Raw genomic sequence first — 14,999 nt, 5'->3', positions numbered from 1 at the left:
TGTTGATGTGAACATTTTATCCCAGCGGAACTAAAATATGTCCCTTGGAACTCTTCTGTGGAAGTTTTTTCTTCTTGTTACTACTATATAATATTCTTTAAAGTCTTCTCTTTATAGTTGCAATGGGTATTTTTATTTAATTCAGACTTCTGATGAATATGGCATGTGATTAGAGCTCCCAAAGCATGGATAGGCACTAAGACAAAGTAATCCTCTGGGTATCTCTGAGCGCTTCTCTGTGTCGTTATGAAAAAGAAAAAAAAACATAATCCAGACGAGTAGCTCTGTGGCTATCAAAAACTGGCAAGAAGTCAGTCAGTCAGTAAATGTATACAGTCTCTCCCGCACCCCCAAAACATTGAAAATGTATCAAATAAAACTACTATTCTCCAACATTACCGTATTTTGCTGTTTAATATACCCCCCATTTAATATATCCGGGTATATTAAACGGCAGGGGTATATTAAATGGCGCACAAACGGGAAGGTACAATCCACTATGCACTCTTTATGCCGTGACGGGGTGCATAAATGTTTTGCAGACTAAAACTACTTACTGCTCAGGTTAAAACTTCTTACTGCTGAATAAAGTCTGACTTGGAATTTTATTGAACTTAAATAACTATAATTATGCCCCCATGAACACCATACAAATCTTGCCCAAAAAGTGTAGTTGCCGTTTAATATAACCGGGTATATTAAACAGCAGAGATATATTAAATGGCGCACAAATGGGAGGCTCAAAAAAGCAAAAATCATTTAATATACCCGGGTATATTAAACAGCAAAATACGGTGCTGCATATTATATATTCCAGGATAAAAATGTGTCAAGCAAACCCGTTGATTGAGATCTCATCTCAATTGCAACACATATGATCTGTCAGAAAACATTTCTCACCTCCAATACTAGACAACCAAGAGAACAAAAAAGTCCGGATGTAAGATCCCATAATGAGAAGCAGTGGATCATCCAAAATATTCTAAATACTAATACAACAAAAAGGAATGCGCAGTCATTATTTGTTATCCTCAGTGACCACACATCCCCTTTATCCCTGCCTTCCAAATGTATTAGCAGAGCTAGCAATGCGAGGGCATCAGTGCCACCATCAGTAATGTCATGGGCACTTTAACATGATGAAGCACACCACAGCCCTGCTGGCATGAATAATTCACATTACCTCATGGCCAGTGGGAGACAGAGGCGCTTTGGCTTGGCTTCTCTAAATTGTGGGAACAGATGTGTGATTTTTAAGGCACATGGGCTTCTGTTTTGGGTGAGCGAGCAATTTTAATTCTCTTTGATATGTCTCCTTTAAAGCGTGGCAAGACCTTGAACTGGACGGGAGAAAATAAATAAGGTACGATCATAAGAGGGGATCGACGGTTAAGTTATGGGAGGCGAGAGGGGAGGAATTCCTTTTCGCCATCTATCACAGTAGCACTTCAATCATTGTCAAATAACTAGCCCCGTCCAAGAGCATCTTTTATTATTATATATGAATGAAGTGATGTGTGGATCACATCACTCAAAAGAAAATTGGAGGCCATTTTTTTACATGATAGGGAGATGGTATGGAAATATAAAACATGATCAGAAAATGGCTCGACGGGAGTGTTGACGAACACCTTTGAGTCCTTGAGTATCCTCTTAAACTACAGTGGTACCTCTACATACGAGCAGCTCTACCTACGAGATGCTCGAGATACGAGGAAAATTTCGAGCAAATAATTAGTTCTAGATACGAGAAAAATCTCGAGATGCAAGAAAGCCAGGTGGCCATGACATTAGAGGCTGTTTATCATTGTAGCGTACTGTCTTTTTTTGCCGCATCTCTTTCATGTATAACAGATATCTACGAGCACTGGGCAGAGCTTGCATTTTCCCGTGTCACAAAGCTTGCTCGTTGTCATGGATGATATTGTGTCACTTGGAAATTCCTTGGGGCTGGAGGTTAACGAGACAGATGTGAATGATCTAATCGCCGAGCACCACGAAGAACTGATGACGCAGGATTTAATCGAGCTCCAGGAGAGTGAACATTTGGAGGTGTTGCCGTAACTCAGTAGCGAGGAGTAGGTGAACGAGGGGGGCCGCCTGGCTGCAAAGGATATCAAAGACATGCTAGCGAAGTGGCAAGAGTTTTCTGATTTTGTAGAAGAGGCACCCTGACAAGCTAGCAAGTGGTCGCGTTTTATCTTATTGTGAGGACCTTTGTGCGCGTCATTTTAGAAATATTTTGAACCCGGAGAACAAAAAAATTAAAACAAAATTAGAATTCAGTTTTGTGTAAAGTTACATTAAACGTATGTTTGAGTGTGTCTGTATATATTAATCCAAGTTAATTTAAATTTGTTTGTTCGGTTACGAGTGCGTTGCCATGGAAACGCCCCCCACCCCCTATGTCCCTCTCTGTATCCTCCTCGAAATCTGTCTAATTTTAGTTCTATTAAAGAAATTTTATTACTATTAAACCACAAGTTATGTGTTACTTTGTTAATAGATGGCGAATTAGAAGAAATCAAACATTTTTTCCGATCCAATATCCTGTTTTGGGTGTTTTTTCAGAGGGTTGGAACAAATTAATTTGTTTTTAGTTCATTTCAATGGGAAACGTTCGTTCAAGTTACGAGAAGATCGACATATGAGCTCAGTCCCGGAACGAATTAAGATCGTATGTAGAGGTACCACTTTACAGGATGATCTAGGCTTACCAAAGGCACTGAGACTCCAAACTCAATGCTTTATTGTTAGTCCTATAATGGTTTATTGATTGGCACTACCAAGAAAGATTCCATTACATTTCATGTTTAAAAAAAATAAAAGTCTACAAGTCATTTCGGTGTTTTTGGGCTTTGACAAGCAAGCTCAGAAGCAGATGGAAAAATTTCAATTCAAATAATTTGGCCAAGGTGCTGACATGGGATTGGAAAAAAAACTGCTCTCAACCCATTACACAATTGTCACAGGATCGTTTTATAAGGAAATCAATCCCACTTTAATCTCTTCTAATCACGCTTAAGCGTGTGTGCTTAATGTGGAAAAGCCTGGTTACAATTTGCTCTCCAAAGATTTCTGCGATCCCCTTGTAGCTACACAAATCCAAAAGCATTTCAGCTCTGATTAGATCCAATATATTTATGACACAGTAACGAGCATGCAAATAGGAGTTAAAATCTAACACTCCAGACACCCTTTTTTGACTACATGAAACACAACAGCTAATGAATTCAGTCTGCCAAATTTCAAACAGCGGCCCAAAAAATAAAAGCTGTTACAAACAAGGAAAAACAAGTCTGATAATATCAGTGATTGGGTGTGATGAGCATCAGCCTCCTTACGTGCACCCACGAAATTCAAATTGCAAGCCTGATGCAAGACCAAGCTAATATTATTATTCTAGACAGTATATAACCCGACGACAGGATGATTACATTAGACTTGCAATGATTTCCCTCCACCCAGTGGGAGATAACAGCTTGGAAAAAGTAATAGACATATCCCCTAAAGTCAATTTGTTCCTCCTGTCTTTTTTTAAACACATTTTAACGCTGTTGTCTTACGCGTTTTGATTTATCGGGACTTTACGATGCACAGACAACAGGGGAACTCTCCTGTCTCTCAAGTTAGAACCATTAAAAAATGATTTAGGAAGACTGGCACTCCAAGAAGAACAACTTGAAACATCATCAATAGCTCCTCCAATCGAGGAAAAGGACAGGTTTTGGGCATAGGTCCGAAATTGCTTCGAAAAAATGAAGACAATAAATATGACATCATGCAGGGGTGTCCAAACATTTTTTTGGGGGGGGGGTTGCTATCACCATCACTGGCAAAACACGATTACTCAATGCCAGCCTTCCCAGTTGAAATGCATTAGATGTCAATGGGGTACCAGCAACGGTACTCGGACGTTTCGTCGAAAGACGTTTGGTCCCCGGACGTTTGGTCGACCGGACGTTTGGTCGACCGGACGTTTGGTAGACCGGACGTTTGGTCGCTGGGTTGTTACTGTTGAAACCAGTTCTCAAAATTATAATCATGAGAGAGAGAGAGTTTAATATCTAAATATCTAATATCAAAATATCAACAGTAAACTCTGTCATAATTTGACAGCGAGTTAACTCGGCGACCAAACGTCCGGTCGACCAAACGTCCGGTCGACCAAACGTCCGGTCGACCAAACGTCCGGTCGACCAAACGTCCGGTCGACCAAACGTCCGGTCGACCAAACGTCCGGTCGACCAAACGTCCGGTCGACCAAACGTCCGGTCGACCAAACGTCCGGTCGACCAAACGTCCGGTCGACCAAACGTCCGGTCGACCAAACGTCCGGTCGACCAAACGTCCGGTCGACCAAACGTCCGGTCGACCAAACGTCCGGTCGACCAAACGTCCAGCCGACCAAACGTGTTTCGACGAAACGTCCGGTCACGACCAGGAACAAAATAATGCTAAACCATCATGCACATTGAACACATTGTACATTCAAATGACAATAATCCTATGAAAGGAAACTAATATACCGCCAATAAAGTCTGTTTAGGAGGTTAAGAAGTGAGGATGTATGTCTTCTGGTACAGATTGGAGCATGACGGAGATAGTTAGAAAAGCACTGTTTGCATCTTTCACAGGGATGGTATTTAGTAAAGGAGAAATTACACCTTGGAAAGCAAGCATTGCGGATCTAATTAAGAGCTGGCAAAAGATGCCATCAGGATCTAACAGATTTCCTCCCTGAGCTCTTTTTCTGCCTGCAGAGAGCAGTTGCAAAAATGAGAAAGATGAGCACGAAGAGAGGCGGAGGAAGAGAGACGCAGACATTTCCAATCAAGCCTTGCCTCCTATACAGCTCGATTTAACCTTGAAGAGTAATCAGATCTGACTTGCTTAAATGTTAGCATTCTTAAATCATCAGGAAGTGCCTCCAAGGAGACCATAATCACTGTGCCAAATTGCCGCGCTCGCTAATTTCATTTCTCCCAAGCATTTACTCGTAGTTATCGTCGATTACTCAACGACAGGCTTTTTAATGCTGCCATATCCCAGGGGGTGGTACATTAAAGTGTAATAACTTGCAACATGAATGAGAAAAAAAATAAAAAAAACATTACTTTCTAATCCATACATCTTGTTTCACCCTTACCAACGCCCTCCGCTCCACCCTCTTCAATCTTTCACCTCTCCCTCCTCGCTTGGTGGGAGTTCAAATCTAATTCTCAGCCCATCTGGCAGGCGTAATGAAGGCGGCCCGGGCTGGCCGTGCCCTGCTGCCGTGGCTCGGTGGAGCAGGAGGTGAGCTGGCAGATTGGGTTAGGATGAGTGGAAGGGAGTCGCGCTACCTGCTGGGTGAGTAAACCGACCCGGTTAATCTCCCAAGTGCCCAAGTGCGATGAGGGGACAAGGCCGAGCACACGCTGAGGGCACAGTGGCGGCGGTGTAAAATGGGGGTGGCTGTGGGCCAAGGGCATGAGGGCGAGTCTCTAATGTGAAGTTATTTAAATTCCAAGCATCCAGCTGGCAACTTGAGGTAAATGAAAGGTCAGTGAATTTTTTCGTTTGCAGGAGCAATCGCTTGAAGAAAACTAACGGACACGGTGTTTCCAGTTTGAAATGTGATTTAACAAGTATACGTGAATATGTTGGCGACATTTTGAGAAATCGTGAGAGCTGCTACTCTTAAATTTAGAAATCTGTAATTACAGTACGATAAAAATGAATTCTCTCATTTAATTAACGGGTTTACTTTTATGGCATTGAGTGACACGAGGAAGATGCAAGTTGGGATTCAAACTAAATCTCCAAGTTGTGAGGTGGTCATGCTAACAAATCCGGCACATAAAGAATTTTGTTGTTGTTGTGTTTGTTGTAGCATTCCCCACGAAAAGATAAAATGTTTCCATTCTTAACGTTCTACGTAAAGTAGCAAAATAACGCAAAACAAAACATGACTCAGTGGCCTCCAATTATTTTAAGGTCGAAATTGTCAAGTGGATGTTGTAACGCACAATACTTGTGTTTTGTGTGTGTGCTGTCACTTACTGTATTTCATAAAAGGATGGACAGTCTTGGAACATTCTTAATCGAGAAGTAAAGTCTGTTTCACTAGTTTGAACTTCTGTAAACTGTATACCATTTCTACCCAATGTCGCTTATGTATGCACATAATGCGACTGCAGTAATTGGTGTCTCGGTTTGTAGAAAAGACATCACAGTAGAGGCAAGGCTTTTGCGACACTACACAGTTTCAATTAAAATGAACACAAATCTCTGGCGCAACCAAGTAAAAATAGAAAAACCATAGGATGACAAAAACAGCAGGTCTCCCGCCGCTCTATTCCCGACTCAGGAGGTACCACACAACGCTGTCATTGACAGTTACTCTCTTTATGAATATAAGAGAAGCAACTAGAGGTATAATTGTTCCCATTTCTCCTGTAATCTTGTACCTTACCTGCTGCTCCTGTCAGACACTTGCACCAGACGGCTGCATGAGTCGCTTTTGGAGACAGCGAAATACTGCTTTTGTGTAGTCAGAGTTGGCAAGGGAAGAGGAGGAATACAGAAGTAAAAGTAAAAAGGATATACGCAACAGAATATCAAAAAAAAAAAAGTATGTGTTGTTCGTTGAAATCCCAGGAGCATAGCTCAGGGGCTCCGGTGAAAGGAAAGATGTTCTTTTCTGTGAGTGATTAGAAGACAAGTGCTGGAACATGACCTACTTAGTACAATTTATTTGTGCCGGATCCAAAAAAAGAAGCAATGCCAGAGGAGTTTGACAGTGTGGTCGATTCAACTAATGTATACACACACTAAGTATTGAAGAGTTGGATAAAGTTTAGTATCCTCACTTTATTAACGATCATAACATTTGGGGTTTTCACTGTGGTTAAGATAAAAGTATTGATCCCAATTAAAGGCCTTGTTAATTCTGTTCTTTTCTAGCAGTATCTACAGATAGGGCTGCAAAATAAAAACAAACATGTTTGTTTTTCCCCAAAAAAGAATATTTCTCCTTTTGGGAGCATAGCTTTCCCACTGGGATAAAATAAAATAATAAGAACCCATTTGATTTTAAAGTGCCTATGTTTCAATCCTACCTCAATGGAATGTTTTTTTCACTATCCACAGGAGGGTTTTGCTTATGGTGAGTTGCTATGGTTTGGTGCCATTCTCCCAAAGAGATGTTTGTAATTGGAGTTCTTAATTTACGTTCAAATCTTGGTGCAGGATAATGATATGGAGCATTGTAATTTGCTGATGCAAATTGTACTTATAATGGGGGGCCATAAAAGCCTCCGCAATCTCGGAGACTTGCCAAACACCCTGAGCGTTCATTACAGCCCCCATTAAAATAGCTACATTGGCATCGGGAGCGCTTACAAATGGAAGAAGCATGTAATTGCTGCTTGATTGTGGTATATGGAACGTATGATAAAGCGGAACTACCGTTTTATTTATCTACAGTGTCACTGAAAATTAATGGGCAGAAAGCTGAAGGGATAGAAATCATTTGAGCATTGTTCAACAACAACAACCACTTATGTGTAAATAGGCCAAATGTCAATTAAGGGACTGTGCTTCCAGTGGAACCTAATATTTTTCGCAAATTTCAATACTCTGATCACTTGTTTAGCTATTGATCCCAACTCTGTTTAAACGAGGAGGACGTGGAACAGAAAGTACCAACTCATAAGCAGCCTTATGCGTTATGAGTTGCCAACTGGCAAATGCATTAAAAGTTCATTTAGAGCAACAGGAGGTAATTTCCAGAAGTCTACTCAACTGAAATTCAAAGTGTCACATATTATTCAAATGACCTTTCCCAGAGTGTCCCTTTGCATGCATGCCTTTCTAATGCATCTCCATTAAGACTCAAACCTGAGCAGCATAAATGAAAACTGCACGTCTCCACACCGTAGAGCGCCAAAACCAGAGCTGCGTGAGCTCAGCCACTGGAAAAGGATTTTCCGTCGAGCCATTCAGCCTAGGGCCCCACTAGCCTGAAGCCTTTATCTCCAGCCCCACTGATTGATGTGTTGTGGGCCCTGTTGTGGTTAACAGCAATTTTTATCTGTTGCTATCGGCAACAGCCCAGGTTCTTCATGTGTTGGGAGCAGCAGGGTCTGGGAGCTGAAGCTAGACCACACACAGGGATAAACAAATAGGTTTTCATGGAAGACAGCTCTCACAGAGGGCTGCTGACAGGCAGTGCCCCACCTCAAGAGCAGCACATTGTCTGGGCCCTGACCTACTCCTGCTGAGCTCTTGGTTTCTTGCACTAATTTTCACTGTGTGAGGAGCCGGTGCTGAGGACACACTGGTGTGCCCCACAGACAAGAAACCAGAGACAGAAAATGCTTGAAAAAATTTAAATCCATGCTAATAACGGATGTATTTTACAAAAATTAAATACAGGCCAAGAGAAATGTGTGCATTCTGTTTAAAAAGCCGCATCTCCAAAACTGTTGGACGCGTCCACCATTAAATGTGATAATGAGTTCTTGAGTACTGGAAGTAAAGAATGGGTGTGTGGCAGCTCCAGGCTAGCTTTCCTTAACCAAACTGCACGGCTAAGGTTTAAATCCATGGCTGCACAAACCCTGCCAAAACAGTCGTGCGAGATATATTGTGCAGAAAAAGATTGATGCTTTCATTGTACATGAAAACATCAGACGTAGTTTGGCCTTGGGTGGTAAAAGAAAAGAGGGTGGGAAACTAACTCAATTAATCTGAACGGAAACGGTGGCGTGTTGTATTTCTTGCCGAGTTTAACTGTCTCCTCCTGTGTACAATATATCCAGCCCAGGGGTAGCGACAGAATGGGCCGATAGTAGCAGAGAGATTTTCTGACAATTTCCCGGCTTCTTGTAAGTCCTATCTCACAGACGCAGGGGAGGGTGCTGGGTTCTTTATCAAAAAGCCCCGGAGAGAGCGATAAATTGGAGTCCAGGCCTATCCACGCTGAAACAACAAGCACGTACAGAGCAGGAAACAAGGCACATATATTGTCTCCCAAACAGAGCCAAGGCTGTAACGAAGCCTGCACGAAACAGACGGAATAGAGACTCCTCTGTTAAACAATTCCATATCCAGTCCCTCACACTTTGTGAGATAGGGAGCGAGTCTTGCTGTGACATATCTCTGCTAGACTGAACAGAACCGTTATGAGTAGTAACTCCTGAAAGAGATATTAATTGGTAAGGATAGGGAAAGTTGGAGAAATGTACTTGGGTTTAGGAATTTCACCAATCGGAAGAAACATAACTATTAGGAAGTACGTCTTGTAATTTTGTGCCTTCTCTTGAAATGCTGTTGTAGGGAAAGATGCCAAGTGTTTTGTGCAATCTTTTTTTGCAATAGATAAGTGTGCATAGTTTGTTTTGGTGTTCTTTGTACCCCGAATGGGACTAGGCTGTACAAGCAATAGCAGCCTCTTTGTCGGATTAAAAGAGAAAAAAAAGAAGAAAACACAGAACACCTTCCAGAGCTCCCAGAAGATTATAAGACTTGCTGTCACTCGCCTTCATAACGCATCACAAAATCCCACCTTGCGTGCTGTGATTTGTTGATCCAGATTGGACCGGCGTGGAAATGCATTTCAAACCACAGAAGACCAGACCGACTTGTCATGTTTCTTGTATATGGACAAGGTCAAGATGGCTTGCCAGGTTGGGATTCAACATTCTCATATGTTACAATTTTTCACACCCCCACCTCTGTACTTTGTGGCCAGCCCTCCTACATAATGATTCCACCTCACATATAGCCTTCCACCCACATGTGCAGTCTCTCCATTTTCCTCCAGTCATAACACTCAGTCCAGCCCGTGGCCTTGTTCCTCTTCCCTCTTCCTCCTCCCATACCCACTCAGCCTTAGCCTGGAAGCTCCCCGGAGTACCCCGACCCGACAACCCCTGCCTCCCTTTTGGAAACCGTCATTCTGTAAGGCCTGGAGCACTTACAGATAAGCTGCCTGCAGAAATCAAGTGGGCTCGGCAGTTGAGCAGATTGAGAGTCAGAGCTCAGAGCCCGGGAGATGCCCAAAGGCTACAAACATTGCAGATAGCAATGCTGGATCGCCGGATAGTGAAGACAGACAACTTGAGACTTCCTGCCCTCTTTACCCGTCTATCTTTTGAAAGCACAATGCCCGCCTGAAAATCACCACCCACCAAGTTTTCACCACATCCATAATAGACCCCCCGCCTGCTTTAGATGAAGAGAACACCTCGTGCAATGTCGACTCAAACTGACAGTTTGAGCCAAAGGCCTCCACGTGCTTTTTTGGAAGGTCTTACTTGTTTTCATCAGTGAATATTCAGCCACCAGGGAATATGAATGTGACATGTTCTATTAAAATAACATATTTAAAAAAAAAGAAGAAGGGGGATCAATGTCTTCCCAAGTTACACTTTGTTAGAGGCTTTAATGATAATCTTTTGAGGCCGATTAACAATGACAAACCATGTCAACCGTTGGAGTTGTTTTGTTTGTCTAGATGGCAACATATCAATTGCCATATGCCACTCCTTAGCTAAAAGTAGCTCACTTTAAAGAATATCTCTCTTGTGAGCTCATCTTTGAGCAAAGGACGTAAAGGACGACGGCTCAATTACCAAGAGAATACACACATCATTGAAATGAGAAAACAAATCGACCATTTCAAAACTCACAGGGCCAAGACAACAGATGCTCTAACAGGATAAAAATAGCCAAATTCTACACTGTGTGACAAACTATCTGATGGTTTTGTGGGAGAGAGAGTCTTTGAAAAACATCATTAAATAAAATCAATATCACAGCAAACAAAGTTCAACACATTTATACCATTTCAATAATACCTATAGGCGAGTTCTAGATTAAAAAGAAAAAGTAAAAACAGAAGAGCCACCATAGATGCCAATTAAACAACACTACTTTTGCCAAGGTAGTACAGGACACCTTGCAACGATTTAATCAGTCAGACAGAATTAATGCTTCTAATATCATGATTTCTCCATTACTCGATTTAATATAATTAAAATGTAGAGCACCGGGGCCATAAAGCGGGTCGTTGAAGATTGTAATTCCGCCATAAAGCTATGAAGCATGAAAATGTCACTTACCCGGTAGTCGCAGCCTGACAACGAGTGAGTGGAACTCTGTAGAAAGAGCGAGGGGAACAACAATGACCTTTAAGGAGCATTTCACTCCCTGACACAGACATGATGAAGCAGTGCCGCTTTAATATCAATATTCACGTTAACCTTTTACCCGGCTCACCATGTATGCTGCAGCCACAGACTTCTATCCCATATTCTGGACTCCAATATGGCACTATGCTAAATTGCTACCACAAATTTCAACTCTTCCATCACATTAGTTGTTGGCAAGTGGGCAAGTATGAAACAAAAATTTAGCAAATGCTTGCATAATCATGCGCAATGTGACGTCCAACTCACCAGGCATGAATCCGCACATTTTCAAAGTGATTTTACAAATGCTTGCAATCGAATGACATTGAATGCCATTTTCTTATTGAGCACAATGCTCCATCTCATTGTAGCATTTTAAGTCACTGACAAGTACGATAATTCCATAGGGGATACGTAGAGTATCAATAACAAAAGTAAAAACGAATGATTGAAATTCCAAAGAGAATTCTTTTTGAATTCACCATTCATTGAAGGCTCAACGAGTGCTCACCAGATCCCCTAGGAAAGGGAATAAAGGAATAGAAAAGCTCAATATTAAAATTAAAATATTCAGAGCTAAAAAATGGAAGGACACAATTCACTATGCAGCTCTCTAAATGCCAAAAGAACAGGACACATGCTGAAACGGCTAGATTTTGTTGTTTTCTGACACAACGGCCTGTTTTCACCCAGCAGGAGCACCAATCTCAAAATCCCTCCCTCTACTTCCATTTTTCACTGCTTTTATTCCTCTGTCTAGATAGGCAATTTCTCCCCCAGGTCTCTGGAGGGAACTTTTCTGCTAGACCAATTTCATCCATGGGTCTAACTTCAATCCAAACAAGCACCCCCACACGTTCAACCAGGACTTTTCCCTTTCCTGTTCCCCTTCATCTATTCTTCCACACCTGCCCTTGGCTTCAGCACTCATCAACGCTTGTGTGCCCCCCTGATTTGCAGGACAGCCCCTGTGGTGATGATTAGGCAGAAGTCCTGCCGCGAACCGGAACGCAGGCTCTGCAGGAATCAAAAGGCTATTCCATGTCCATCTCAAACTCTCTGATCCCTTCAATATCAGACCAGGAAGGGGGAGGTGGGTTGGTGTTGGAAGCAATAGATACAAGGAAAATGATATCCACAAAAACTAAAGTACATTCCAGTAAAATTTGGATATGTGCCTTATGGGATCATAGAGCGAGTTTAAACAGACTATGTGTGTTTGAATATTTCCATATGAAATGTTGCAATAAATATTCATTTAGGACAACATGGCTTGGAGGGCTTTTGCGCAAAAACGCTTTGACGCCAACCTGCAACGATTGTGTTACGAATTTGGACAACATTTCAGGGCCTTTGAGGAAGAATGCTTTTGACACCAACCCGCAACGATTTTGTTACGAATTAGTCTAGCGTTTGCACGGACGACGGTAAAAATGGAAAGCAAAAACGCAAGCTTTTTAATCGTGGCTCTCAAATGGAATGATTTGGTTGCGAGGCTTTCTTTAACAAAAAACCAAGTGGACTCTTTTACTCCGATTTTGCCACCACACGGCGTATGTCATTTTGCGTATGAGAAGTCCCTCCTGCCCACCTCATCTACAACATCTGGTTGCGTTGTTTTGAATTTTAGAACACGGAACTTTGTGTCATGAGTTTTGAAACACATACATCCAAAAGCCAACAATGGCCCTGAGCAGTTTCACTGAGCGGACATGTGAGTGTATAAGAGTTTGTATGTACATGCGTTGTCCCTTTAAGAAGCTAGGTCAGTCAGGGTCTAAACAAGTTCTCCAACAAAAAACAATAAAAGTCCGGGAAATTTGGAGCTTTTCTTTACCCTAATAATTACTAGGGCATTAAGTATGACTAAATAATAATTCACAGTTTGTATTTAGGGAATTTGAACAACGATTTAAATGGTAATTATCAATAACCTTCCGGGCGACCAAAAGACCGGCAACCAAAAGACCGGCAACCAAACGACCGGCAACCAAACGACCGAGTACCCTTTAAGGCGGAAAGACAGTCTAGTAGTTTGAAAAACAATGTCTTTTGCAAGGACAGTCCGCTTGAGCTCAGGAGAAAATTTTCTAAAAACCCTGAGTATCAGCTGTGGTGTACTAAAAACTACACTGCCCCCTACTGCATGGCATGAATACTCCATTGTTTTCAGGTGTGCACACAAACCTCTCCCGTGTTTTCTGTTGTTTTGGTTGGAGCGCCAGCGTGTAAATGCACCCTTAGGTGTTAGGAGGCCAAGAGCATTTGGAATTAGCTGAACTATGTAGAGTTCATTCAACTTGGCGCATTCTGGGTAGAAAGAGAGGCTTATTTAAATGATAATGAGGGACAATCCATTGGATTTAGTACTGGTGAAGGGAGGGAAAAGGGGCTGGTAGCAGGGGGATCCATTAAAACGCCAGCGGTTCATAAGCCATAGGGTCGGCATATAGCTAAACACTCTCTCTTAAAAGCCATTATACATGGCTCTCAATGGATTTCTGCAGTGCTTAGGACTTCAAAAGGATTTAAGAACCTGCCCCAGAGAGCGAGTGTTTGGGGGAGGGTGAAGGGATGTGTGTGGTGTGTGTGCGATAGAACGAGAGACAGAAAGAAAGAGAGAGGTAAAGGAGGGTGGATGTTCGTGGCTACTAAGAAAGACAAGACGGAGGCTGGCGGCAAGGAAGGGTTAACCAACAGCTTGAGAGCAGAAATATGTAGAAATCCGCCCCCTAATCCTCTCTACATTACCATGCGCACTCCTTCACCAATAAAAAAACGGAATGCAAAGAGAATACAATTTTAGAGGGACGAGAAAATAATATGAATATTTACCCATCCGAGACCATTGTTGCTATCAAGGCAGAAGGTTTTAGGGGCAATCATAACAGGCGTGACTAAGAAAGTGGTGCATGACTCCCTGTCATCTAGTGGAACACGTCAAGTCAATTGTGTGGATTTATATGAAGATGGTAGTTTGTTGGCAGAGTTGAACAGTAGCACAAGCTTCCCTCCCTACCGCGTATATTTCCCAAATTCATGTGTGACATCTGCACCACAAGCACAATTATCGAGTCAATATAAACAAATAGAGTCATGGCAATGAACAATGAAAATCCTTGGCTCTCAAATTGATGCATGACTGTTTTTAAATGCAGACAGGCGACAACAATCACATAACATTTGTCTATGCTTCTTTTTGGCATTGCGACAAGAGAAATCCATTTCAGTTGCTGTCATCATGGCATCATTCATTATACGCTCTTAAAAGCTGTTACTTTGATCTGGTACGCGTTATGCTAATGTGAAGTGTTCTTGGTTAAGTACCAGGCATTTTATGCTGTTGAAGGAAATGCACGAAATGCAACGACACGAGGTCGGTGATTCATGGCCTTACTTAAATGGAAGTCAAACTCCAGCTCAGACATTGGGAGACAGACATGAGAAATACCAAGAGAGCCAGATGGTTGGATACGGATAGATGTGGATGGCACGGTGACAACCGCCAGCGTCTGCACGCCATTCATTTGGCAACGTATTAGAGCGATATTCCACATCTAACACTGTCAGCAATTGCAGCGTGCAATTTTCAGCTATCCTCTCCTTCGCCACCCCCACCGCAATCACTCATTCATGGCCCCTCCTTGGAGCTTGTCATAGATCCCTGTCAGAGCTGTCAACCGACATCGTGTTTTCATCTGACAAGCCCTCCTCTCGCTTCTGACTTTTTTATTAAGAGACATCCTTTTGTACAAAACAAAAGCGAGAAAGAAAAGGAGAGAGAGCGAACCACCGAGACAGAGAACGGCGATGAGAGAA

The 14,999-nt window shown here is 42.2% G+C and overlaps 1 protein-coding gene across 5 annotated transcripts in view; it reads right to left on the bottom strand.

Annotated features, from left to right (window-relative positions):
- The window catches only part of fbrsl1 (fibrosin-like 1), a 187,732-nt gene that overhangs the window by 101,971 nt on the left and 70,762 nt on the right, over positions 1-14,999 (bottom strand). For 4 of the 5 annotated variants that reach the window (XM_077600023.1, XM_077600024.1, XM_077600027.1 and 1 more), the window contains exon 4: positions 11,112-11,147. The exons of the other annotated variant lie outside the window; for it this stretch is intronic. In XM_077600023.1, the coding sequence (XP_077456149.1) occupies positions 11,112-11,147 (36 nt within the window). The remainder of the gene's footprint in view (positions 1-11,111; positions 11,148-14,999) is intronic. 5 annotated transcript variants of the gene reach the window in all.

Source organism: Stigmatopora argus, chromosome 5 (assembly GCF_051989625.1).
Source record: "Stigmatopora argus isolate UIUO_Sarg chromosome 5, RoL_Sarg_1.0, whole genome shotgun sequence".
NCBI classification, from domain to species: domain Eukaryota; kingdom Metazoa; phylum Chordata; class Actinopteri; order Syngnathiformes; family Syngnathidae; genus Stigmatopora; species Stigmatopora argus.
The sequence above is the reverse complement of the archived record's forward strand: the minus strand, read 5'-3'. Positions and strand labels throughout refer to the sequence as shown.